The 26274-nt window shown below is 31.4% G+C and overlaps 3 protein-coding genes across 9 annotated transcripts; all 3 read right to left on the bottom strand.

Moving 5' to 3' along the window:
• Positions 1-2135: 2135 nt before the first annotated feature.
• LOC113849277 (developmentally-regulated G-protein 2) lies at positions 2136-6349 on the bottom strand. Of its 2 annotated transcripts, XM_027479056.1 has the most exons (12): positions 6273-6331; positions 6106-6183; positions 5820-5887; positions 5506-5582; positions 5126-5306; positions 4962-5018; positions 4290-4364; positions 4031-4150; positions 3224-3394; positions 2958-3071; positions 2652-2822; positions 2136-2504 (listed from the first exon to the last, which is right to left on the bottom strand). In XM_027479056.1, the coding sequence occupies exons 1-12, from the start codon at positions 6328-6330 to the stop codon at positions 2409-2411; spliced, it is 1266 nt and encodes a 421-aa protein (XP_027334857.1). In that variant the 5' UTR covers position 6331; the 3' UTR covers positions 2136-2408. The 2 variants fall into 2 exon arrangements, with proteins under 2 accessions (XP_027334857.1, XP_027334858.1); XM_027479057.1 differs by having other exon boundaries at positions 6106-6349.
• A 1727-nt stretch (positions 6350-8076) lies between these two features.
• LOC113849369 lies at positions 8077-16102 on the bottom strand. 6 transcript variants are annotated; one of them, XM_027479242.1, is made up of 10 exons: positions 15824-16102; positions 15299-15461; positions 14800-14843; positions 14348-14522; positions 13732-13775; positions 11674-12654; positions 10580-10750; positions 9355-9624; positions 9204-9248; positions 8077-8463 (listed from the first exon to the last, which is right to left on the bottom strand). In XM_027479242.1, the coding sequence occupies exons 3-10, from the start codon at positions 14839-14841 to the stop codon at positions 8311-8313; spliced, it is 1881 nt and encodes a 626-aa protein (XP_027335043.1). In that variant the 5' UTR covers positions 14842-14843; positions 15299-15461; positions 15824-16102; the 3' UTR covers positions 8077-8310. The 6 variants fall into 6 exon arrangements, with proteins under 6 accessions (XP_027335043.1, XP_027335040.1, XP_027335038.1 ...); XM_027479239.1 differs by lacking the exon at positions 14800-14843 and having other exon boundaries at positions 11674-12642; positions 15824-16064; XM_027479237.1 differs by lacking the exon at positions 14800-14843 and having other exon boundaries at positions 15824-16056.
• Positions 16103-23159: 7057 nt separating this feature from the next.
• Positions 23160-25850, bottom strand: LOC113849370 (vacuolar protein sorting-associated protein 2 homolog 1-like). The gene is made up of 5 exons (XM_027479243.1): positions 25621-25850; positions 25333-25463; positions 25021-25125; positions 23677-23937; positions 23160-23538 (listed from the first exon to the last, which is right to left on the bottom strand). The coding sequence occupies exons 1-5, from the start codon at positions 25655-25657 to the stop codon at positions 23398-23400; spliced, it is 675 nt and encodes a 224-aa protein (XP_027335044.1). The 5' UTR covers positions 25658-25850; the 3' UTR covers positions 23160-23397.
• Positions 25851-26274: the final 424 nt, after the last annotated feature.

The following is a 26274-nucleotide window of genomic DNA, read 5'->3' as shown; positions in this document are numbered from 1 at the left end:
AGAGCAAGTTCAATAGTATTATAGAATAATGACTTTTTGAGATATAGTTCATCATATTGAGATGTTTGGTTTGCAATGAAAGAAAGCGACCATGGGTGACTTATTCGACCCAATTCACCAAACACGATATGAACCAGTCTTTGTTCCTAATCACATCAAGTATAATTGGAATTCTTTGATATGAACACTTCTATTGGCTTTTTGGGTTGGATAATGTAAGAATACTTATATTTTCACACCCACTTTCCCTTATATTCTTCTCCATTTTCTTTTCTCTATCTCTCTCTTTTTCTTATATCTTTTACTTTTATTTTTCTTCATATCTCTTTCTTCCTTCATGCATTTCTCACCCCATAAAAAGGGTGTGAACAAGTCATTTTCCATTATGTAACTGGCATAATGGTTACAGAGAGAATACTAAAATAATGAATAGTGGCATTCTGCCGAACTATGAAAAGTAGCAATAATTGACTTGTAGGCAGGGGAGATGATATTCCTGAACTCTTTATTTGGAGGCTCATTTGATGCTGAGAGCCTAGGATCCATCCATATACACATTTTTTAAGATAAAGAGCTTTAGAGTGAGTTAAAAAAAGAAAAAGAAAAAGAGCTTTATTGTAATTTAAATTATATTTTAATTCTTATAATTTTGACTTGTCTAGGTTTTGGTGTTTATAGTATTTTCAGGTTCCATTTTTTAAAAAAAATGTCTATGGTTTCAGTATCAGTTATTTAACAATTAGTATGGTTATTGTTGTTTACTACAAGTGGCAAGTGGCATCCTCAATGTTCATGATTGGCATCCGTGGTTAAAGAAAGGCTCAACATCCATGATTAAAGACTAATGCAAGCATTCGTGGCTGATGGAAATTCAATGTCCATGATTTGTGATTATTACAAGCATCCATGGCTAATGGAGCTCAGTATGAATAATGCAAACCTTCATAATATATGAACCAAAAAAACTTCTAAATGAATAGATAAATGAAAAATATCTTTAAAAAATCGATAGATAATAGAAACCGGAGAAAATAAAGCAAGCATTTGGACTTGTGCATAATTAATGACCACTTATGTCAATAAATATGTGAAAAACTGAGTGGGTGACAAAATTGAGAAATATATTGAAAAAAAAAAAGTAGAAAAAAAATGATAAAACTTATATAGCGCCTTAGTTATTTTAAGCATTATTTTTAATCAAAATTAAAATTCTATTTCAATTAGTAATGCTAACTTTTATGGTACAAGAAAATTAATTTTGATTTGAAAATAATTCTAAGAGTAGATAAAATAGTTTACTTATGTTTTGTGCCAAAATAAAAGGTGTTTGTTCACACTCCCCCCCCCCCCCCCCCCGGGACCTGGTCCACTCAAAACAGTTGTGGAAGTGTGCCGCACTGATCCTAAAGTACAACTAATACTCATATACTTGCGAGAAAAAAATGGTACCAAAGACTTGAATCCAAATGTCGATTAAAAAAAATGTTGATCAATCAATAATGGATGACCTTTTTATGTTGTTTAATCAAGTTTTTTTCCCTCTCATTTTTAGTTCAAAGGTCAGGCATTGGTGAAAAAAGTAAAATGACACGATTTTCGAGAAAAAAAAAAAGACCTAAAGAAACTTTTAAAAATCATTATTAAAAAAATTAATCTTTAGCTTAATTGTTGTCTCTCACCCATTTTTGTTTTGGCCAAAGACAAGGTGGGAAACAAAGAAATGAAAGAAAATTGCTGGGTCATTTTTATTCTATAAAATTGCAAGCAATTTTCTCAGTATTAGATATTGTAGTTAGAACAGTCGATTGATTTGGATGAGGTAGTAAAGCCGTGATGAACACGCGATTAAGAGTTTAATCCAAAGAAATAATTTATTATTCTTACTGTGAGGCCACGGGAAGAGGGATTTGTGTCAACTTGCAGTCGCCAAAACAAGGCTATATGTTACTATACTGTAAATTATTTGGTTTAGGCAAACATTAGGAAATTAATAGCATGTTTGGTATTGCTTTTTGTTTTCAAAACCTCCCTCGGAAAATCAACAAAAATGTAATCCAAATTAGTTAAACTAAACACACACCAAGAGTCTACTAGCATATGTTAAAACAAGGAAATAACGAACAAGTCAATTTTCAAGATGCATAACCTGTTTCCTTTACTTTATATTTCTCTTGGAAGTCATAGATGGACACTTTCTTATTCATTAAACTATTGTCTAAAGAGGGATTACAACACATGGGTGACAAAAAACATAGGAGCCTCACTTAGTAAGTGCTGAGGAGGAACATTCAATCCTATGTTGCAAGACCAATCAAGAGAAGATCTTTGCTTCTGAATGTATCATCAGCCTGTAGCCATTTTTCTCATTCACCTTGTAAATCAATGAAATCATAGGCATTGTCATATAATTATGTCTTCAGAGGTGCCTTCTTCTCTCTGTCAGATATCCGAGCAGGTGCTGTGGAATGTGACTTAAATCGACCCCTTCCTCCCTCTTCTTTTTCCTGGAGGATGAAGATATCATGGTCAATCTCTCAACACGACAAATATACATGTGTTCAGCCACAGCAAGTGAAGGACAGAATTTGGACAACGATGTATCAATCATTCAGACAACAGACAACAAGATTATTAAGGGTGGCTTTGCTGACCTTTTTCTTAACAATCTGAACCACATCCTCATCGCGAAGATTATGACTAAGGCCACAATGTTGTGGGTAGTGCCTTGCACTTGTACCCCAGACCAGAACATACTTCACATCCTTCACCAAACTTCTGTGTATGTGGTTGCAGAAGTCTTCTACAGTGCAGCCACCTCTATCCTAAAACAGTTTTCCAAATAAAGTGATATCTCTGTGAAGGATTAGAAGATTTAAAAAAAAAGCCAAAGGTTCTCAAAATAGTTAAAAAGAATACAGGACACTGGTTCATAATAAGCACAATGATATGCAACATACAGCAGAAAGAACCACAGGATCACTGAAATCAGGTTGCTGGCCTTGCGGTTTTGTGTAAACTCTAACCAGACCCATTTCATCCCACATCCTCGAAAGTAGTCTATCTAAGTTCAGCTGTTTACAAGAAGACATTACAAAAAGAGTGACATTAAAATAAAGTATTGCGTCAAGAAACATACATTCTAGAATATTTAAAAAAATATAATAATTTCTGAAACTTTATTGTATCTCATATTCTTCTTTTGACACTGAAAATATTAACTTACCTTCAAATTGCAGCTAATGACAACCGAATTAGGTTGCCGGGCTAATCTGTCCACATCATCAATACCAACCACATCTATCTTGTTGTAGACATATATACACTTCATGTATTTCCGGTTACCTTCAATGACATCTATGAGATCATCCACTGTAGCATCCTCACGAAAAAGGACCTAAATTAAAGTCGTCAGCAAACTCCCTTGACATAGGTAGGTAACAGAAAACAGAGGCTTAATTATATTATAGTACATGTAGTGATGGAAATTACAAAATTTATCAAGATGCTCAGGTTCCATCACTGATAAAAGCCAGTTGTATCATGACTAACCTAGACAGGTCAATGCTTTTATTATATCCTCAAAAAGTTCCAGTCTGCTATCGATAATCACAGTTTCATCAATATGAAACCTAATCTCTAACTAGAAAGATGATGATAGAAAGGAATACATGATATCAAGGATTAAACTAAGCAGCAATACAGAAACAGAATATGAGAATAGGATGCTCCTGTTATTGTGTATTGAATGGCAACAAAGAAAAAGAGAGAATTCACCTCCAAACTGCTATCTAACTAGGTTTTATAATCTATAAAATAATAGTATATGGAAAACAAAGCATACATCACCGACAAGCCAAGCATCCCCAAGTCACTACACTAGCTTCGCTGGATTTAAACATATGGAAGTATTAAAAATGAAAATTTAACATTATTCACAATTACAACTGCATAATTATTATTACAATATCTCATCATTACAGGTCCCTGTAAATGAACTGCAACTGACTTGACTTTAAAATCTGCTATATACCTCTGCATTGTGGATCTTGTATTCATGCAGAATCTGATAACAAAGCTTCTCATCCACATGAGTCAAAGGCAAAGTGCTGTTGAATGAAATGCCGCCTGTCTTTTTCTTTTTAAAATATATCTGCCAATGAATATAAAGCTCCAAATTAATGAGGAAGTGATGACAAAAATTATATAAATCCAACTCAGACCTATATGCCACACATAAATATATGCTTCATGTCATGTACCCCAAAATATCCTTTGGGGCAAAAACTTACCTGAGGAGGTCTTTTGTTTAACCGTAAACCCACAGCTTCCAGCTCCTTGGTCAATATTTGCCTATGACCCTCACTCTTACACATGACAAGAAAATTGAAAGTGTTGCAATTCACAATTAGATAAATTCTACAGCTAATATATCCAAAATCCAAATAGTTTGAAGCAATAACATGAGAACCATGGATTCAGAACAAAAAAAAAAAAAAAACAGATCACAAAATTCAGAGCAAACACACAAGCATTGTGGAATGAAAACATATTCTTTTCATGGTAGGAGGCCTGCTGCAGGAATGAAAAGTAAAAGGGGAAGATGAAAACACGTTGAACTCACACTAAGCACTTAATAAGTGGAGCAGGAATTTAGAAACATGGTCCATTAATATAATAATCTTATGTAAGAGGGTAAGAGTTATGCAAGTGAATTTATATTTACAAAGAAAAGTAATTATAGGAAAATATTATATAATGAAAAGGCAACTACTTTAGTTCCTATTCGTGTTTGAAGAGTGTCTTTAATGATAATGTCCAACGGACTCACTATTTTAGCTGCTTATTATCCCTAGTCAGAATACTAATTTACTGCAACAACAAAACATATTATTTTATCAACTAGCAATGCTAACAACATGAATAGGGAAAGACTGCATTAGAAAATGAAAAATGACACTTACTTTGGAGGCATCAAGAACCATCAATACTATGTCCGAAGATTTAGCAACAGCAATAACCTGAGAAAGCATTTACAAAACAACATTCTTCCAATGTTAATAATGACAAAGCCATGTTTACCAAAGCCTACTACAGGAATGATAGAAAGAAGCAATTTTAGTTTAACCTGTCTCCCACGTCCCTTGCCTTCAGAAGCACCCTCAATAATTCCAGGAAGATCAAGCAACTGAATTTTGGTATCATTATAGTTTATAATCCCAGGAATACAGGTCAAAGTGGTGAACTCATAAGATGCAGATTCTGAATGTGTGCCCGTTAACATTGTCAAAAGAGTAGACTTTCCCACACTGGAACATGAAAAGGAAAAATCCAGAAAGGGTTAACATTTTAATCAGGGTCACCTAAAGAATGAAGACACATTACACATACAGACATTCAAGAAATAAAACCCAATACAAACGTTCTATAATCAAGTTAGACAATGGTAGTAAATAAAATACATTGATCATTAAAATTAATAGGGAAGAGTTATTTTAGAAGCCAGACCTTGGAAATCCAATCAGTGCAACTCGTCCATGACCAAATTTTGTAACTTCAAATCCCTCTCCACCTCCACTGGAACCCTATTACATATATTGATAACAGAAAGACAATAAAACCATGTATCGAACATGCATATGAACTTAAACCAAAAATCACCAAGTTAAAAGGACAATTGTCATTCAATAATCAGTTAAGAGAATCTAAACATACTAAAAAATTAAAATTAAAAAAAAAACCAGCATCAATCAACACAAAATATGGAACTTAAATTACACAAAAAATAAAATGACATAAACAGTAACTATATAAGTGCATACTTTCGGAGGCTCCAATAATTGTGTCCTCAGTTTTGCTATCTTTGCCTTAAGCTGCCCAAGATGGTACTCTGCACAACACACAAATTCAAATGCATTCATAATCATGAAAATATCAAACACAAAAAGACATGGCTGATAAACCTGAACTCAAAATTTGACCATCAATTTAAAAAGTGGGAAAAATAACAAACACCCAACAAAAAAAAATCACATTATTTGGCAACTATATGGTTATTAGAATAAAAAAAGTAAAAAAGAGATAGAGGGTAGGGGAGGGAAGGAGTACCAGTGGCTTTATTTTTCTGGGTCCGAGCCATCTCGGCTTCAATTTCTTTGATCTTCTCAATGATACCCATTTTGCCTTGTAATGAACAAAGGGGTGGGTAATCAGCGAAGCTAAAGCAGAATAATTTTCAAAACTAAGAAGAAAAAGAAGGTACGATCTTTGCTCCCCGGAACACAGTAAAGAGAGAAGAGTAGGTCTCAGAAGGAAGAAGATTGATTCAAGCATTTGGTTTGGGCCCAGCTCTAATATCCTCTTCGGCCCAGTTACTCTAAATACTACCTTCACCAAAATAAAAACAAAATATATTTTACGATAATCTCTTATTTAAATATTTATTTAATAATTTTTTGAAAATTAAAATTTATACTATAAAATTAATAATATAAATTAAAAATAATTTATTTCAATAAAAAATACCAAAAAATTAAAATAAACTAAAAAAATTTTATAATTCTTAAAAAACAGGTACATTAAATGAATAATGAATATTTTAATTTAAGGTTGATAGCAAATTGTTCCTATCTAATTAATAATTTTGAGTTTGTCTTAAGAAAATAGTTGTATTAAATTTTAGTAACGAGAAATTTATTATATCTAAAAACTTAATTGGAGACTTAAATTCAAATAAGATGAATTAAGAATATGTATTTCTTGTGTAAAAAAATTATAAACAATGAGCTTGTATCCAAATAAATGTATTCTAATTTAAAATATAAAGATAAATTCATTTTTATATTGTAACATATTTAGGTTGTAATCTAAAAAGAGAGTTAGATTGAAGTTTTTAAAATATTTATATTTATAATATTTTCTGTATAAAATTAGAGTCCTAGTGAATAAAAGCTATATTAGAAATATAAAACTTAATGCAGATGGCCCGATTCTTAAATTTCAACTCCTTTTCTCTTTTAAATTTTATTGTGATTCGTGTTTCAAAGAAAACTGGAAAGAATTAAAACTAATGCAGAGTAACAAGCTACTTATATTATGAGTTTATAACTACATTTTATTATATTGGTGTCTATTATTGCACTGTTATAGATCAGCTTATTATGAATGATGACTTGTTTTTGTCATGATCAGAATTATAAATTCATGACTTAAATCAAATAGGCCTATAAAATATTGCAATTACATATTAAACTTTTCATAAATACCAAAGTAACTACTGTAAGGTCTAAAATACAATTTCATGTTAAATACTCTATACTTTAAATTTATGAATAATCAAATGCAATAAACTTGAGCTGAGCTTCGATGGCAATTGATAATAATTCATGTCTTACAGAAAACCCTTGTTATAGAAATACCATATTATATTCAAATATAAAGACTGCATGATAATAATCTCTCTGTACATAATTAGCATATTATTTTGTACACATGGTTATAAAAGTAAATACCTAAATTCATTTGATATATAACACATCAATTTAACTATTTTTCTCTTAGTATTAATAAATTTAATATTTATTTCTTATAAATAACATCAAAAGTAGTATATTTTTTTTTAGGATTGATTCATTTTAAAAAAAAATTAAAATATCTATCTCAAAAATGAACTGCCTTTCAAAATTTATTTTAATATTTAGAAAAACCAATTACAAACAACACATTCTTAACATTTTCTAATATTACATTTTTAAAACTAAGTAATCCATTAAAATAGTAAAAGTACTAATTCACAGTTTATTAATTTAATCACAATTAAACCAGAATTAGACAAATAATAATAAAACATTTTTTAACATAAAATAATAAATGGATGTAAAACCATATAGATAATAAAATAATTAAAATTTCAAATTAACATATAAAATTTGACCAATTTCTACTCTTACCAATATTTTGGATTGTCCAACTAAATAACCTGACTAATTTCCTAAATAAGGTTGTTACGATGATTTGTTGTTCAGTATCAAAGATTTAACTTTCGGAGCATTAGAACAGAAAAACAAAACAAGTATATTGCTAACATCAAGGTATATTACTAAGACAAAATTTACAAACATAAAAATAGCTATCACGAAGAAGTGACATGATTGTAAACAACGTTTTGAGTGCATTAAACATCTAACGAATTTCTCAACTGTCTACAAGATTTGCAACTACTCTTCTATGCATAAAAGAAAGGATCGGTTTAAGAAAGTGCAGAACTTAGTTATTTATTTTTGTTGCATTGGGTGATAAGTAATTTGGTATTATTTACAAGTACCCCGATCTATCTCCACCATGCACATTCCCTGCACCACCTGTTAATTTGCTTGGAGGCACCTGAGAATTCATTTCTGCAAGCTCTCTTACACGTACTAAAATTGTCTCAGGAATCATAACTGTACCATGCTTCCGCGCATTTATCTATCATACCCAAAATACAAAATATCAATTTAATATACTAAGGAAATGGAAGCTAAATTTATTATAACTTTGAGAACTGGAATAAATAATAATTCTCCCTTCTCTTTTAAGGTAACAATCTTGCTAACCTGCGTCCTAAGGACATTGATTAAGCAATTAAAAGTGAAAAGTTTTTACCGAAAATTTTGATGGAATGCATTGAAAATCACAAGGAGATGTGCATTAATAGCATTTATGACAAAAACTTTTTCCTTTTGATGGACACTGGTTAACATTTGTCTTAAAGTAAATTGAGGACAAATACAAGGAATGTTAGTAAAAATGAACTGCATGAATGCACCAAAAGTAAAGTAAAACACACACATATGAAAAGTTAAAAAAAAATAAAAAATAAACCAGGTAATAAATTGAGAATTAAAAAAAACTTGGAAAAAAAAGTTCATGTCAACTTTTACTATATAGATAGATAAATATAACCATGTTGAAATTAAAAATAGTAAATTAAAAACTTATAACTTACACTGTGCATTGCAGGGAGGCAATACTAGTTTGTATAATAATAAATTAATAGCAAGTTTTGAAAAATCATCAAAAAAATTGCTGGGATAAGACACTAATGCCATATCAAGTCCAGACATACATCAAGGCATGCGTTGGAAAAAGACGAGGTTGTAGAAACCTAACTTAAACTTAACCAACGTCTACTAGATCAAATTAAAACAAGTATCGTAAACTCTTACCCCGTCATCTGCAAAGCTAGCTTTGAGCAAATTCCTCCACTTGTCCTGCAAGGTAAAATGTGTGCTTAATGTAATGTAGCCTTGCACAATGCACAACTCTACCACCACCTTTAACAAGATCAAAATGGCTTTATTAAAATCTTTTATTTACCTTAAGATCAACGGAAGTACGATATGAGTGTGATGAAAAGGAGAGGCGTTTAATCTCAGACCACCTCCCTGGTCCGCACTGAGACACACCTTCAACCAATTTCATTACCTCAACAAGAGTCCATGCACGATGATGCTTCCTCCTCATTCCACCTTTAGCAGTGGGAACAGTAACGATATTGTCATCAGAAGTGTGGCTAGATGGATCAGCCTTTTCTGGCCTCAATTCCTGCCAAAGCTCAATTGTCTCTTTTGCAGGTTCACAAGCAGACTAGAACCAACACAACCACAGAAGAAAAAGAACCACAAAAGAAAAAAGTTCATGTTATATATTGAATAAAATAAGGAGTAAGAGCTGCAAATGGGATGTGGAAGAGGGAAAGCAAGAACAATTATTATAACAAAACTAACACCAAAGACAACCTAAGAGAACATGAAAAAATATAGATAGAAATAACAGTAGCACTATCGCCCAATCTCCATGCATGTTGTACAATGATAACTCCTTAGAAACAGCAATGAGAAGAACACTAAATTGGGGCCAAAAAGACAGATTTAGCACCCCTAAAAATGTAAGCATTGTGCTCCAATCAAACACAACAAAAGGATTTCATAACTCAGTAAAAAAAAAAATTGCATCCTTGTTTATACCAAAGCCCTAATAATTGACCATCAGAAACTGCACCAAAATAGGTTGCCCCCATGACTCATCAGTCACCAGAACCCTCAAACACATTGTTCAATGAATGTTGCAACCATACAAGTTAATGAAGTAGGATACATAACATTGACTTGACTTATCTGATTGATTATTCTCCAAATGAAGAAATATTCTTTTTTTTTGAGGAACTCCAAAATTATAACTATAAAGGAGAAAATCAATATTAACCCACTGCAATAGCAATTTCAAATGCAACCATGCTGAGTTTACATTCAATAAAGGAAATATACATAAGAAAACTAAGCAAAAAAGGTGAGCTAAAAACATTTTTAAAATATAAACATAAAAGTTGACCAAATCAACATATTAGTGATTTCTCCAGGTGCCATAATTTCTCAATCCCATGTCAGGTAAAGAATTATCAAACACCATAACAACACTTACTGACCCTCTTATGGTCTATAATTCTATTGTCGCTTCTCTATAATAAAATTCAACTTTATTTGTACTAATGAATTTCTTCTTTTGTGTGTGCGTGTGCCAACAGATAAAATAAAAAACCTACCCTTTCTACCATTAGCAAAGGATAAGTTGGTCTTACTGGCTGATGAAACTTTGCAGGCATTCTTGACTTCAAGACTTTGTCCTGAATCTCACTACCAGCATCAAAACCATGCTCTCCCAGCAACTTATTACCCAATTTTGCAGCCTCACCCATGCCAGTTGGATGGAATTTCTGAAATAAAACATAACATTTTATTTTTTATAAGACAATAAATGTACTTTCCAGAACTATCAAGAGACTATAGAAAGACACAACAGGAATACAAATAGGAAAGCACTGCAGGAAAGACACAGCAACAAAGACATTCTTAGACATGTGATCATAAAGAGCAATGCCTGAAGCCGACATTAAAAGGAAGCGTTTGCTTTGGCATAAATAACAACAAATGCAGAAAAGAGGAGGGGGGGAGTCTGGATCTAACCCAAACAAAATTAAAAATGCATGCTAACTTTCCAAATTTACTGAGTTCATCTCATAAAGGAACAATATCGTTTGGTGTTAAAATATCTCATAACGTTAGTATTGTTTCTTAGAAAAATATAGACGATCTTTGATGATCTCTTGGGAATGGTTTCCAATTTACATAATATTTCATGATTTGTTTCCTAATTTGATATTTTGATTAATATGAGAAGTCTAGTGCTAGTATAATGGCCCAGCCTTTTGGATTTCTATTCTCCTTAAACGTAGAAGTTCCTCCAATTAGCTTCTATACAAGCTATATATTTTAGTTTTTTGCTCATTTAAAAAAAAGCCAATCTTATTCTAATAATTTTTTTTAAAATTGTGCTTGGCCCAAGTTCTCCTTTTAAGGAAAAGAGAATGCCCAGAAAAAGCTGGGTCAAATGCTCTTTGCATTTTGTAACAAACCATTATGCACCGTATATCAATATTATTACTCAATGTTCTTTTTTCTCCTATATTTTAATTCAAAATTCCTACAATGTCAACATCCAACATCAAGCATCAATAAGGACAGAAGTAAGAAACAGAAAACATGAACAAGAGGAATCATGCTTTACTGAGGGGGTAAAGTTAACATTTAAAACAAAGTGTTGCCTAAACATATTTAAGCGAAAAACTGTATCACTTACCATAAGAGAGGTGATATTTTTCCTTGGACGACTTCTTTGATCCCGAGAAGCACAAGGAATTAGGACATCAGAACCTCCAAGTGAATCTAACCTGGTGATAAATGTTCTGCCATCTGAAAAAGCATTTCTAGAAGGCCTGACATATGAAGTTGGAGAAACATGTCCAAGTCCCATATTTTTATTAGAAATTAATGACCTCGGGCTGTGCTCTCTAAATTCATGTTCAGAGAGCTCTTCAATATATCTCTTAGTGGGCTTCCGTATTCTTTTTGCAGCTCTTTCTTCTATCTGATGATTCTCATGTCCCAATCCATGTTCCGTGTTGTGATTTCTCAGTCTTGTTTCAGAAACAACTAGGTTATCCTCAATTCCACAACCCTTTACAGCAGATGAATCATTAAAGTTGACATCCTCTTCCTCAGCCATATTTTCTGAAGAGATTAAAGATGCAGCATTCATATTTTTGGAACTGTCTTCTTCACATTTTCTAACAATTTTATTATCTTTAACAATGAAAGTTGTCGCTGAAACATCGCATGAGTTAGTTAAACTCATGGCAATCCTCCTTTTCAGCCACTGTTTGTCTTTAACAGTTGTTTGCCGACCAAAAGTTACCTTAAACAGTTCATGAAGCTCTCTGATTGATAGCTTATCCAAGCATATTTCTCCATCTACCATTGAAAAATCAGGCTTCAAATTATAATAGACAGCAGAAGCAGAAGATCCACTTTCTATTACCCCTTCTGAAGGTCTGGAACACTGATCAATACTCCCAGATTGATTACTATGACTATAATTTAAACTTGAAGCTATAGAAGGTATTTCTTGGTACGGAGTTTCAGATTGAGCCTTCCCATCCATGATAGGAAATTTATCAGCTGAACACTGGCTGTCTATATTTACATGAGAATGAACAGGCGATCCACATGATAAGCGAAGTTTCTCTTCTTCTTTGACCTTTTGCAACATCTGCTCAATGTACTACAAGAAATTTTAGAGGTCAAGAAGGACCCTAGGAAACAAATACTATAAACACCAGGACATGCAAAGATGCAGGCAAATGGCCAAAAACTAGGTGTCAGGATCTACCGAAAAAAAATCCACAACTTGCTAGCAAGAAAATAGGAGATAATTAATCACTTCGAATAAAACCCCATAAAATATCACACAACAAAAAAATTCAAGGTAAGAGACTCATACAGAAAGTAATATTCAAACAATTTCGTGGATAATTATGATGAGGAAAAAATCTATGCTCCATGATACCTATTTTAACTTTCTTCTATTGTCTAAAATCAAAAGGATGCAGTATACATACATAAATCCAAGCAAAAATATTGGCCATATTCTGCCAAACTAAAGTATCATCAATTATTTGATGCTATAATTCATGATTAGATAAACCCAAGTTAGTTGTTATCATAGAAGGTAAGCTTATCATCATTTTATTTTCTTCTCTGATAAAAGAATATATTTTATTAGTGAGTAATGAGGTCAATTACAACTTTCCTTATTTCTTCAACCAATTAACCTAATTAATGAACTAATGTAACTATCTAACTTATGGGTATCTATCAAAGTACAGATTGCCATAGCATGGATACACACAGGAAATTGAATCTAGTAACTAATATTTTCTGAATCAGAATACACTTGCCTTGGCTACAAAAACATAATAGGATCTCCTGAGAATAAATCTCAGACCCACATCTACTCTAAAGAAAGGGAAAATGGAACTACACCAGGAAAAAGCTTGCTGTGATTATTACTACATAAATGCTTAAAACTAACTCAATTAAGTAAATAGTATGGTCATCACTTGCTTTACATTTCATAATTTAACAAAAAGGAATCAAAACAAATCAATCCTTTATTATGTATGCTCTCAAACAGAAGAAAACATTAAGTTGGATATATCAACATTTTACAACTGTTAAATCGAAATCACAATGGGTTAGAGGCTTAGAGCATAGTTCATGCATTCAAATTTTTTTTCTCCTAATGCTGAAATTGCTAGAGGGAAGGAATTGGAGGAGAAAACAAAAGAAAACCAATTACCTGAAACTTTGCATTGAGTTTCCCCAAATCTGCCTCTGCAGTGCCTAGTTGTGAAACACCCGCAGTATTAGTTGATAGAAAATATGAAAAGAGATATTAGAAAGAGAAATAAATAAGTTAGCCAACGTGGCATTTGCCTAAACTTAGAGAAAAGTTGTGAACCAATGTCCAATAATAACTAAAACATCAGTCCATCAACATTTTAAATTAGATAATAAGTAGTATACCCTTTAAAGTTACAATCAAGCTAATAATTTCAGTAAAGGAAAACAAGAATGAATATAGTGACAAAAAATACTTATGTGAGAGAGAAACAAAGTCTCAAGCCTTCAACAGCTTTATGCACAGAAATCATTGACCCCAAATTAACCATGGTAAAAAGGGAGGCTGTTTATATCATGAAAGTGAAGACACCACATAAATTTTAGTCCTAAATTAATTAAAACTTGAAGGAAGATAAAGACAATGCTCAAATCCCTGATCTTAGCAGAGATAAGCAGCAGTAACACAGCTAAGAAATCCCTGGAGATAGTCTGGTGTAAACAGTATAAAAACTGGCAAATGCTTTGACCTGCCATTCAAAATGTTGAGAACCAATTTGTAAAAGAGCATACACCTTCTGAGCACTCCAAACGAAGCTTCCCAGAAGATGATCTTTCAATTGATATGCATTCCAAACTCTGCCCAGTGTCCGCAACAACACGCATTTCACTGTTTTCATACTCAAGAAAATCCTCCACCTCCATTACTTCATCATCTGTTGCAGGCACTAACCTCCCATCACCTTCAACCTAAAGATCATATCAGACAAACAACTCGAATTATGAATATAGCCTAAACAGAAGTATAAAGCACAGAACAAAAATGTAGAACCACATAATAAAATATGAATTTTCAAATGGACTTCCCATCTTTAATTTAATTAAACAAAGTGACACATTGTCACATTCCATTTCAGCCATTATAGAATATTAGGGAAAATGAGCTCAATTACATAAAACTCAACAACACAGTGATTGAAGAAAGTAATTTATAGAATAACTAGACCATAAAAGGAAGATGATAAACCGTTAGGTGTTTTGTTAATTCGTAGTTGAGATCGCAGGCCATTTCTGGAAAAAGAAAGGGCATCAAGGTATTATGAATGCAAATATGAATAATAGGCAAATTAAAAGGCTATGCAGCTAGAACAACAAGCAATCATGCTGATTTAAATGTGTGAATATTATAATTATTTATTTGGGATTTTAATTAATATATTACGGATGCTATGAACATTTTGTCATCAAATGAAACAAAGAGAAAAAACACATTAGATCACTCAAGGGACAATGCTTAGGGTTTTAGTTCAATAAACAGGTGACTTATAAGACTAGGTAAACATCCTTACAAATGTTTGACAACTGATAAAAGGGCACTCGTATGCTGAATAACAGTAGGGTTCTATAGCAACTCCTTTCAAGTTAATTTGTTGTCATGAAAGTATCAACTAAAAAGTTGTAAATTTTCCCCATAACTCTGAAGCATTAAAAAAAGTGAAAATTCAGAGAGCAACTATATAATCTACCCGAACAAGCTTGTATACAACTGGATTGGCAATTTGCTTCGGTGAAGACACAGCAGAACTGCTTCTATCAACTCCACTGTCTTCAAGCTTCCCATCATCATTATCCTCAATACCAACAACTGTTTCCATGGAATATCAACAACATGCACCTCAGGTACACAAACTGCAAAACCCAAAAACACAAAGCAAAACAAATTAGCACACAAAAATCCCCCATTTCAACACAAGCAACTCAAACCCAGATAACAAAAATTGAAAATTGGCAAGGTGAACATCTTAAAACTTGAAAAATCAAAACTTTCAGAAAAAAGTAGCATGCCCCAGAAGTCTAAACAAGCAATTCACCACCAAAACAACCTAAATTAAACACTAGTACCACACACACCAACCCATTCACCACAAAACGGTAACCCGAATTCACTAATGCCACATAAAAACTCCTCAAACAAAGAAATGCAGTTTTGGGGTTGATGAAACACTAAATTAAAGGCAACCCAGATGATAAAAATTTAAAATTAAACTCACCATAGAGTGAAGAACGATTCGACTCAGTAGCTGAAGCAGTAAAACCCCACTCAGAGTGACCGATTCGGACGAGTTGAAAAATGTTATGTATTCTCCTTTTAAGAAGAAACTTCTCGTCTACGTAAAAGGAAAAACTGAACTTGAACCACAGTGAAATTTTCCCTTTTTTTGAATGTGAGAAATTAATTTTATTTAATTTTGTAATATATTTATTTTCTGTGTGTTGGGGGTGAGAGAGAATGGAAAATGGTTTTTTGAGGTTTGCTTTTTGAGTACGCTGTGCTGAGATGAGCTTCGGATTCGAAATATTGAGTAAAGTGTATTTAATTGAAGCCTCGATTCCGGATTTTAGTTTCCTTTCTACTCTCTCTGTCTGAAACTCTGTCTCTTCACAAATTTCAAAAACCAAATCCTGGAAAAGTTGAATCAGTTGTTTAGATGCAAAAATGCTTTATTGTTTATATTTTAACCAGTTAATACAAATAAAAAATAGTATTTTATTTACAGATTTATGAAACCGTTCTGTAAAATATTAAAAAAAAAAACTATTCTTTATATTGTATTTTTTTAGGAAATTTTACAAACATCTTAAATGTAGCTTTTAAAATATTTCTTTTATAAAAATAAATGGAAATAATCAGGTTCGTGTTATATGAGTCATTTACATAATATTTAGCTTTGTCCTTATAATTATCAAAAGATTATTTTTAAAAGCTCAAATTTTAGAAAACTTTTAATTTATTACTTCTTTTATTTTGTTTTTATTTTCATTATTAATATATTTTTGAGCTTTTATTTTTTGAAAATTTCAAATTTTATACACAAATAGAAATATAAACATTTTTAATATTTTTAAAATAAAGTCACATTTAAAATATATTAATCTTAAATATATAAATATTACATTATGTGATGTTTTTAATTTTTTCTATAGTTATCTTTGACAATTTTGTAAAACCAAATAGCAATTAAAAGTATAAAATTTCTAATAAAATATAAAAATATAAATTATGAAAAGTAGTCTCTAAAATTATTAAATACCTATCATTTTAGTACATAAATTTATGAGATTACTTATTTTGTTTTAAAAATATTATTAATGCATCTTTCTCACATAATGTTCAATGCAATTTTAAATATTTTTAAAATTTTTTAATCAGTGCTCTTCTTATGCTCTATTTGAATCATGAGTGAAATAAAAAAGTAAAAAAAAGTTTATTGTTTAAACAAGTTAAAATAAGATAAAAATATTTCTTAATATATTTGAACATGTAAAGGAAGATATAAAAAAATAAATCAAAAAATTAACTTCTTCAATATTATATTTTTAAAATGTATTTTAATATTTTATTTTATAAATAAAAAAACCACCGTCCATCTTCCTCCCACTTTTTCCCCATTAATGTATGGGTCCCACTTTAAAAAAACTATCTTCTTCTTCTTCTTTTTTCAATTTTTTCTCTCACAAAATATTTAAACTCATTTTTTCCCTCCCTATTTGCCCCAACGAAACGTATATGTAAGTGTTTATTAATATTTGAATATATTAAATGATTTTTACCATTTAATCTTCTAATAATGATAAATATTATGACTTAAATAAAATTTCAAACTTGCTAAATTTTGAATTAATTTCTAAAAAATTATTTAGCTTTAATTCTTGACAAATTAACAAATTAAAAAATTAGTTAATCGTTAACTTTGTCAATCAAGTATTGAGTTGATTAATAAAATTTCAACTTCACACTATCATGTATTAAAGACATCATTCACTTGTATTTTAGTTAGCCCAAATTATTTTAAAATATTTTACAATAAAAATTTAAATAATTTTTTTGTCTATAAAATTTGTTGTATATAAAATTAATTAATATTTATATATTTTCTTGTTAAAATTCAATATCTTATAAATTAAGCTAGTAAGAAAATTTATCTTTACTAAAATTTGAGATACAATGATTTACATACTATGTGTTGGCTACGGGTGAAATTAATGTTGTGTTTTGATTAAAAAAAAGTATATTAAATTACTGTATTATATGTGTTTAGATAATAAGAAAATTGTATTTTTAGAATATCTTAGTTTTTTGGTTAAAGATTTTTTATGTTAAGTGTAAAAAAATTTAACTTTTAGGGAGAATTTTTTTAAAAAAATCTATTATACTTAATTTTTTATTCTAAAATTCTCCAAACGCAACTAAAAGAAATACAAGTCACTTTAATTATTATCACAAGCACCATAGTAAGAAAAAAAAACACTAGTCTCTAAATAAGATTATTAATTACTAATTGTACTTAATACAGAGACATGTTTTGTGATCAAATGGACACAAAAGCTTGGTAAGAGAATAGGGACAACATCTACCACCATTCACTATATTATTCTTCCCCACGAGTGTTTAATTTCGAGGGGTTTTGAAGTGGACTCCAAAGTACGCTCTTAACAACACAGGCTATGTATAGTTCAACAGAGATCAATTGTTATCAGATATTTTTTTGTTGTGATACAGTTCATATGTGGCTCTAAACACATCAGAATCTTCAACATAACCTCGTTCTAGTTCGTGTAAATGCATGCATATCTGCCACTAGTATTACGTTGATTTCCTTATAACCCTACGAAAATCTTCATCCAATTTCAAGCAATTCCAAAATGAAACTTCGCTAGTTGAAGGGACTAATACTTTCTTTCGTCGGCAAGGACTTCAGAGGGTAATGCATATCCAATGAAGATATCTTAGTTCTTTTGGCAAAGATTGGTCAAGCCCAAGAGAGATGCAAGTGGTCTTGATTTTCTCCGTTTAAATCCAAAAAATTAGATTTTTTTTTTTTTATCTTAGCAAATATCTATTGGGGGCTTAAATCTTATGCTTCTAATAGCCTCAATTCCCTATCAGCAATGTCTAATAAAAAATAATAATTAAAACATCATTATAAGCCATGTTTATTGCAAAGAATTCAAGTGTTCAATAAACAAAATTGGATTTTACTCATGAGGATCCCATATTCGAATGTAGTTTCCATGGTCTTAAATAGATTCACGGCGAACAATCTCCTATGCCATTTCTTGTATAGTATCATGCATACATACAATTTTAGAAATATAGTTATCAGACTTTTTAATAATCCTTTCTAATCCAATATAGCCACCGAATAATTACTATCTCCCAGCAGTAAAAGTTTCAAGTAATTAACTTCTAAAGTCAATCCATTAAAAAATGCAACATCTAGAAATATTTTTAAGATTTCTGGTTTAGATAATCATATATCAGTCTTATTATATCATGAACTTTTTTAATTAATTGATTTTTTTGAGTTACTCTATTTGACTTTCCCACTTTTTTTGTCTTTTTCACGAAGAACCCACCCTAAAACTTTAAGAACTAGTGGAATTCGTCTAGCATATATAATTTACCACTTTCTTTAAAACTCATAACACTCCCTTTCAAGATTACTTTCTTTAAAGGCATGCAAATTGAAAAGTTGACATCTAACTCCAATGCCTCAAGCTTGTAGATATCATGAAATTCTTTAGCAAGCACTTACTTATCTCTCTAGTTGATCCAAAAGCCATTCATGTATGCCAACTAAAGTTTCTAGTTGCTCGGTATCATTAACATCATCAATAACTAACAGAACCTTTAAGTGACGAAGACTTTTCTCAACATAACGTGACAATCTGTATGGTGTGTTTTAAATTTTAAATTTTCTTTGTCCAATAATGTAGGAAAAAGCTTATTCTTTAATGAAATTATTCCATATATCTCTTTGGCCCTTCCCTTGTATTTGCCAAAAAAGCAGCATATTCAAAACACAGTCTAATAATTGTAATTCTTTGCAATTGTTGTCTTGATACCGCCCATGTCCCCTATCCTAATACATGTACATTTCCCGTTCTTTGGAGTAATTGTGATTCCAAATTTGTCACTGGTTTGCCAATACCAAAATGTCCTTTCAATTGAATTTGGTGCATTTGATTCAAGCTTTTTGAAACCCATGTAAGATTTCTTAGATTAGCTCAGCGTCGTTCCTAAACAACAAGAAAGAAAGAATACACAATATGTTATCTTCTGCAGCATATAAAACACTACTTTGTTTTTATTTTTTATTTTTTTAAAGATCTATAAAAAATTGTAAAACTAATAAAAATTATTTTTATACAGATATTTAAAAATAAAAAATTACAATAAAATAAAATATTATATTTTTTAAGCCAAACAGTGCCTTAAAATACAATGATTTGTCAATATATGATTTACTTATAGAACATATATATATATATATATATATATAGACACACACACACAGACACACGAAGATGAAGGAAAAGAAGATCCCATTGCATATGAAAAAGCATAGTCTGACGAAGTTTTGTCTACGAAAACCAAACAAATACAACACATTCTATTTGAGAGTAAGATGCATTTGGATAGAAACAGTGGCAGCATGCATATGACTTTGTCTTTTGTATCTACAAATCCATCTTCAACAGCAAAATGATCAACCCACAACACAAGATATATGGAAAGAATAAAGAAGGGGAATGAAAAGAAAAGATCAAACAACTACAGTGTGTTGCTAATAATAGAAAAGGAAAATTCAAGTTGTTAAAACTTTTTAAAGCGTTTCACGCGCGCGCGTGCTGCCTTTGAATGATCTTACCCCTTTGTCAACTTATAAATCTAATTCGTCTCCTCCCATCTGTATATATATATATATATATATATATGTCGGAAGATATCAATTGAAGAAGTGAAGAGCCAACGGTAGCATACTCCTATTTGGCGAAATTTATGCTTTTTGTTTTTCCCTCAAAATTTAAAACAATGCGATAGTAGTTTTAAGTAGTACTTGACTTCTAAACTTTTAATGCATTGAATTTTATTGACTTGATATCAGTGCTGGCACTAAATGTATTTTAAAGCTTTTTTTAGAGTTTAAAAAGAAAATATTTGATTGAATGTTTAGTTTTATTTTTAGCTAAATAAAAATAAATTCACTTAAATAAAAATATAAAAAACAAACAATGCAAAGTGAGTACAAAAAAATAGAGGACTAAAAGATGAGAGTGGATGTGAGGATGGGGAGAAAAAATTGGGTATAGAAGATGAGGTAGAAGCAGAAGAGGAAGAAGAAATTTGAAAAATAAGAATTAAATAGAAGAAGAGAGGTAAGGAGGGGAAGAGGAGGTAGGATTGGAAGAAAAAAAAAAGGTTTGAGAGAAAAAATAAAAAAAAGTGGAGGATGATGTAGAAGTATTTATATTTTTTTATTTTTTATTTTTACTTAAATAATTTTTTTATTTTAATAAAAATAAAATTAAATATCTAATTTGCAGTACACTGTCTTTAAAATCTTTTTCTATATTTTAAAAAAATGTTAATCTAAAGAAGGTTTCTTAAGAGTTATATACTAAAAAAAATTATTATTATTATTTTCATTTTTTAATATTTTTTATTTTTATACTTTTTATATTATTTAAATAATATTTAATAATTTAATACATATTTTTTTATAAAAAAAAAACCCAAAAGCTCATATTTCTCACCCACCGTAATCTTTTCCAACAATTTTTTTTCAGAAGAATTTACCAGCTGCTAGAAGTCGTCAATAACTAAGATATATCATTTAGTAATGAAAAATTTTCAACGATTTATTGACAGGCAAAAGAGGCAATTATCGATAAGCTTATCTAATTAGGACGGTGGTCCCTTTTAAAGGTAACACACTAAGCATATCGGATAGGAGTTGTGAGTCCTGTGATTGAAGAATGAAGATCTTTCTAATGGTAGACTCTTCCTCGTCATAAGGTCACATTTAAGAAAATATTTATTATATACAAAAATATAAAATTTATTAAATATATGCTTTTTAAATGTAATTTAAAATGTTTAATATGATGTTTTTAATGAGTTCATAACATATATTCATAGACAGTCAATATACAAATCCTTTAAATAAATAATGAATTTATGCATGAAAATATCTAACAATGTAAAAGGGAGAATAACATTTATGAAACTTTCCTTCAAACAATTGTGGGACGCCACCAATGTTATTCTCCTTTATGGCATTTATCGAAGGTGATATGAGAGTAATTCTAAAAAGGATACAGAAACTATTTCAACACACAAAGATTCTGCAGCTAAACCACCAGAATATTCTTCATAGCCGGAAGTAATCCTTTTGAATCAAAGGAGGACATGTCCCTTCATTGTAAATATCAAATGTTTTCTTCCTTGAAACAACAAAAGCAGCTTATTCTTATCCATCACCAAATGCAAGTTCTATTCATTTACCCAAAGGACAATAAAAGATTTTATTCATTCCACATTCTATGTATCCTTTCAAAATTGTGTATTGTATCTGTTTCAGCATTGAGGACACCGAATAGTTGTGCTCATAGTTATTGTCAATCGTATCACAAACGTATCAACAAACTCATTTCAGCATTTCTACTAATGCTTCTAAAAGAATCCCATGTCAGAAATGGATATCTACCCTGGGATTTTTATAATAGTGGCACTAGTAATTTCGTTTACAATTTTCATCCTCACTATGCTTGGATTTTGCACTCATACCTATCACATACCACCCTTTCCTACAACAGGTGTATCTTTCGATGACAAGTTCTCTCCTTGTTTGAGCTTAGAGTCACATTCAATTACATTCCAGTATAAGGCAGCAGAGGCTGCACAACGCACAAATCAGACCGAATGTGTTATTTGCTTGACAGGTTTCGAAGAAGAGGAAAGGGTCAGGAAGCTTCACACTTGCAAGCACATCTTCCATACTTCTTGCATTGATAAGTGGCTTGGCTCTCATTCTGGTTGCCCACTGTGCCGCACTCAGGTTGAAAAAATGACTCTCCCAAATAGTAGAGTTGCTTTGGGAGAAAATGATCATATAATCATGGTCACTACGAATTCTTGAATCTGTTATAGATTTCACGTTAGAATGCATTTCTAACTTTTATGTTAAACCATGTTTACAGGCGTTCTCATATGTTTCCAAACACACTAAATATTGATCATTCCATCCCCACTCGTGAGGTAGCTATCTTTCGAAATTAAAACTTTCTGTTTTCCTCACAGATATGTTTTGTGAATGATAAAGTTTAAAACTTCTTGCGATGAGATCATTTGTGTTCGTCCAGGTATATATTTCTTCTAGGATCAGTTTGTTATCTCATTAAAAATGGATGTGAAGTAATAAACAACTCATGGATTAGCTTTGCAATAAAATATTTAGGAAAAACTAATCCCTGATTTATTCAGCAATAGTGTTTGCATTTGAATAGTTCTATTTATCACAAGGAATTTCATATAAATTATTAAAGCAAACTCAAACTTTTAATTAGTTGTAAGAGGCGGAATCAATTATGTAGACCAGAACCACACTTTTGAAAGTTGATAATATGTATTTAAGAAATTAAATTTGTAATATTTTTAGCATTACTCTTTTACGTACATATGATAGCTTCAGACCTGATAATAAAATGAGACTAAAACACAGCTTAATTTCATGTACAAGAATTATTTTCGTACTTCTGGAAACATCTTCCCTCGTACACACTACATCTTTCTCAGGTTATCTAACCTAGCCTGTAGATCATCATCTATTCCAGTGTCTTCATTGCCTGTTGATTCAGCTTGAGCAACCCTGTTATTTGCTGCTGGTGCAGTGACTGACGTTGATGCAGGTGCATTCAAAAGCTGCAAATTGAACAAGAGAAATATGTATCATCAGTCATTATTATTGTTACTCCTTCACCTCCAGCCAGGGGAACAAATGAACAATAATCCTTTTCATCTATAATTCTCACTTCTCTAATAAGAATGATAACAACTTACCTCAGAGTTGATATCAATTCCAATCTCATCAAGAACCTGATTCACGAGCTCTTCTGTCTCTTCCTCTTCTTCATCACCTTCCAAAGCATCATCAATTGCATCTCCCATCACCTCAGATACCAGTTCCATCTTCTCATTCTGCCTTTCAAATTCTTGCATTATCCTCTGTAAGGAAGGCAAGTTCATCTGCCTATTCATTTGTCCCATTGCTTTAGTAACTCCTTTCATAGCCTCTCCCATTGCTTGAGTTGATTTTAGTGTCTGAAATTGATCATACAGAGTCATTTTTAAAGGCTATAATGCAATCCGTCTTACAGACTCTAAAATCTAACATTAATTTTTAAAGGTTGTGATTGTTGGAGACTGATGCAAACATGTGTTCAATTTTAGTATTTGATTGCTGGTATTTGTGGTAGTTCACTGGCAGTGAGAGAATTTAAAAGTAGATGAAGCCAAGATTGTTTTAGGTTGTGATTTAGTCCTGGTAAGGTTGAAGAAATGATCCATGTGTTGGAGGGAGGACGGGAGGTTTCTAATCCAAGAGTCATGACCTCAGCTTATAAGCGCAGTGTAGACCAGAGAGAGCTGCTTGAACAACAAAAAACACTAGTAGTCTTGGTCAAAGAATAGGTCATGGGGAATGGTGACTGGATTAGGGTGACCAAGTGGCTGTGATCTATCCTAAATTCCTAATTCAAAGTTGTAATCGACCATCTATAAGAATAAAGTCTTACGTCCAGGGTTATATCTGTAGCAGACCAGAAATTGACAAAAGATAGAGCAGCAAGATCTAGTACATGGTCAATAGGGAGGTTGTCCAATTAACACACAAAAATAGAGATGAAAATCTTACAGATTTCAAAATCTCTTCATATAGGATGAAATCCATGATTCAAAATACACAGTAGCATCGCAAGATAGGTTGAATTAAATTAAACTGAAAGACATATAACAAGGCTGCTACAGTAATAAACTAATCATATTACTGTGGTATGAACAGTGACCCCTTATTCTTTTCTTTTTCAAATGCTTATGTATCAAAGGATCCGCTGCGTTGTAAACTTGTGGAATCTTTCAAAATATACTACCGTAATAACAACATCAACTCAGCAAAAGACTACATTAATCAATTATTCAGTATAACAACTTCTCGCTTTCACAATTAAAATTATAAACAGTAGAAGCAACATAACAAGTGAACATTCGTTTATTATTATTTCCCATTGAACTCCAAACGTCAAAGGAATATGCATCACGGTAATATAATGCTAAAACTCATAACCTTTAACTTCTCTACTAGTGATGACTTGTAAACAAAACAAAAAGAGTTGTGCGGAAGCAAACCTGAATTCTCAGAGAAACACCCTGAAGCTGCGATTTGAGCTTGTAAAACTTTTCAATCTGATGGCGAGTTCTGATAAGATCCTTGGCCATCACTCTCACTGCCCCCTAACAAATCAAAGTCAAACCCACAAACAGACCAAAAATGCACTTTATTACATACCCGCTCAAATAATCTCAATTCTTAACACCTCCCCACTACACTACATTAAATCTCAGTCCTCACAAAACTGAAACAAAATTTAAACTACTTAAGAATGCCAAATAATAATAATAATAATAAAACACACAAAAAAGAAGAAAAAAGAAAGATACCATTTGTCCTTGTTTGGCGTTCTTCTTAATCTCAACAATCAATTTTTTTTCTTGATTTTGCAAGCCTTGTCTTTCCCTTTCTATGTCTCTAATGGACTTGTCCAGCATCCTTTTATTCTCCCTCAAAAGCTCTGTCACAAATAACAAACCAACCCAATTCCTAAATCCCAATCAAAGACACAATTTTTTCTAACAAATAGCTCGAATTCAATGAACGGAATCAGAACGACGATGTAACCTTTTGATAAAAACAAAAACAAAAATTGGAAAGGAAGAAGAGGAAAGTACCAGCGGGAGTCTTTCTACTGCCGAACAGAAAACTCATATTGCTTCTTCAATCAAACTATGAGACCCCTTTTTCAGTGTCAACACGAAATGTTCAATAATAATAGCTGCAATCCTCTTCAATTTAATTTGCATAAACTAGTAATCAAGTATGACACTCGCAGTGAATGAATGTGTTTATCAAATTATCTAAAACAGAATTCGATGCGAGAACAACCTTTTTTTGTGTGTGTATAAAGGATAGTTCAGCACAAAGCCCAATAAAACCTTACTCTCCTTATTAACCATTGGATCCTCACCAAGCCCAAGAAGCCCAATTCACAAACCTCCACACACCGAACATTTATCATGGGCCATGCATGGCCTCTTGACTGGTTACCACTTGGATGATAAGCAAAGGATTTGCGTGGCCTAGTGTGAAATTGTGACATTTTCTCTTGTTAATGTTACTGAATTCAGTAATTTGTGCTTAGTTATTTATTTGGGAAAAATAGTAAATTGGGTTTTTAGAGTTGAATTTAAAGAACTAATAAAAAATTTATTAAAAAGACTTTAACATTATTGGTTTAAACTCAATTTTAAGGATCAAAGTTAACCGAACTCTTTATTTATATAGCTGGATGTAATTCTTGATTCAAGTAATATCTTTCGTATGAA

The sequence above is a fragment of the Abrus precatorius genome, unplaced genomic scaffold, assembly GCF_003935025.1.
Source record: "Abrus precatorius isolate BTA unplaced genomic scaffold, Abrus_2018 Scaffold9, whole genome shotgun sequence".
Lineage (NCBI taxonomy): Eukaryota > Viridiplantae > Streptophyta > Magnoliopsida > Fabales > Fabaceae > Abrus > Abrus precatorius.
The sequence above is the reverse complement of the archived record's forward strand: the minus strand, read 5'-3'. Positions and strand labels throughout refer to the sequence as shown.

Coding starts and splice junctions, on each gene's coding strand:
- LOC113849369 (XM_027479237.1), bottom strand. CDS start 15,427: ATGGAAACAGTTGTTGGTATTGAGGATAATGATGATGGGAAGCTTGAA. Junction 12,655..13,731: donor AACTCAATGCAAAGTTTCAG/GTAATTGGTTTT, acceptor AATTTCTTGTAG/TACATTGAGCAGATGTTGCA. Junction 9,249..9,354: donor GTACTTCCGTTGATCTTAAG/GTAAATAAAAGA, acceptor TTTACCTTGCAG/GACAAGTGGAGGAATTTGCT.
- LOC113849370 (XM_027479243.1), bottom strand. CDS start 25,657: ATGAGTTTTCTGTTCGGCAGTAGAAAGACTCCCGCTG. Junction 25,464..25,620: donor CAGTAGAAAGACTCCCGCTG/GTACTTTCCTCT, acceptor TATTTGTGACAG/AGCTTTTGAGGGAGAATAAA. Junction 25,126..25,332: donor ACGCCAAACAAGGACAAATG/GTATCTTTCTTT, acceptor TTGATTTGTTAG/GGGGCAGTGAGAGTGATGGC.
- LOC113849277 (XM_027479056.1), bottom strand. CDS start 6,330: ATGCTTGAATCAATCTTCTTCCTTCTGAGACCTACTCTTCTCTCTTTA. Junction 6,184..6,272: donor TCTCTCTTTACTGTGTTCCG/GGGAGCAAAGAT, acceptor TTTGTTCATTAC/AAGGCAAAATGGGTATCATT. Junction 5,019..5,125: donor GCAAGGGACGTGGGAGACAG/GTTAAACTAAAA, acceptor ATGCTTTCTCAG/GTTATTGCTGTTGCTAAATC.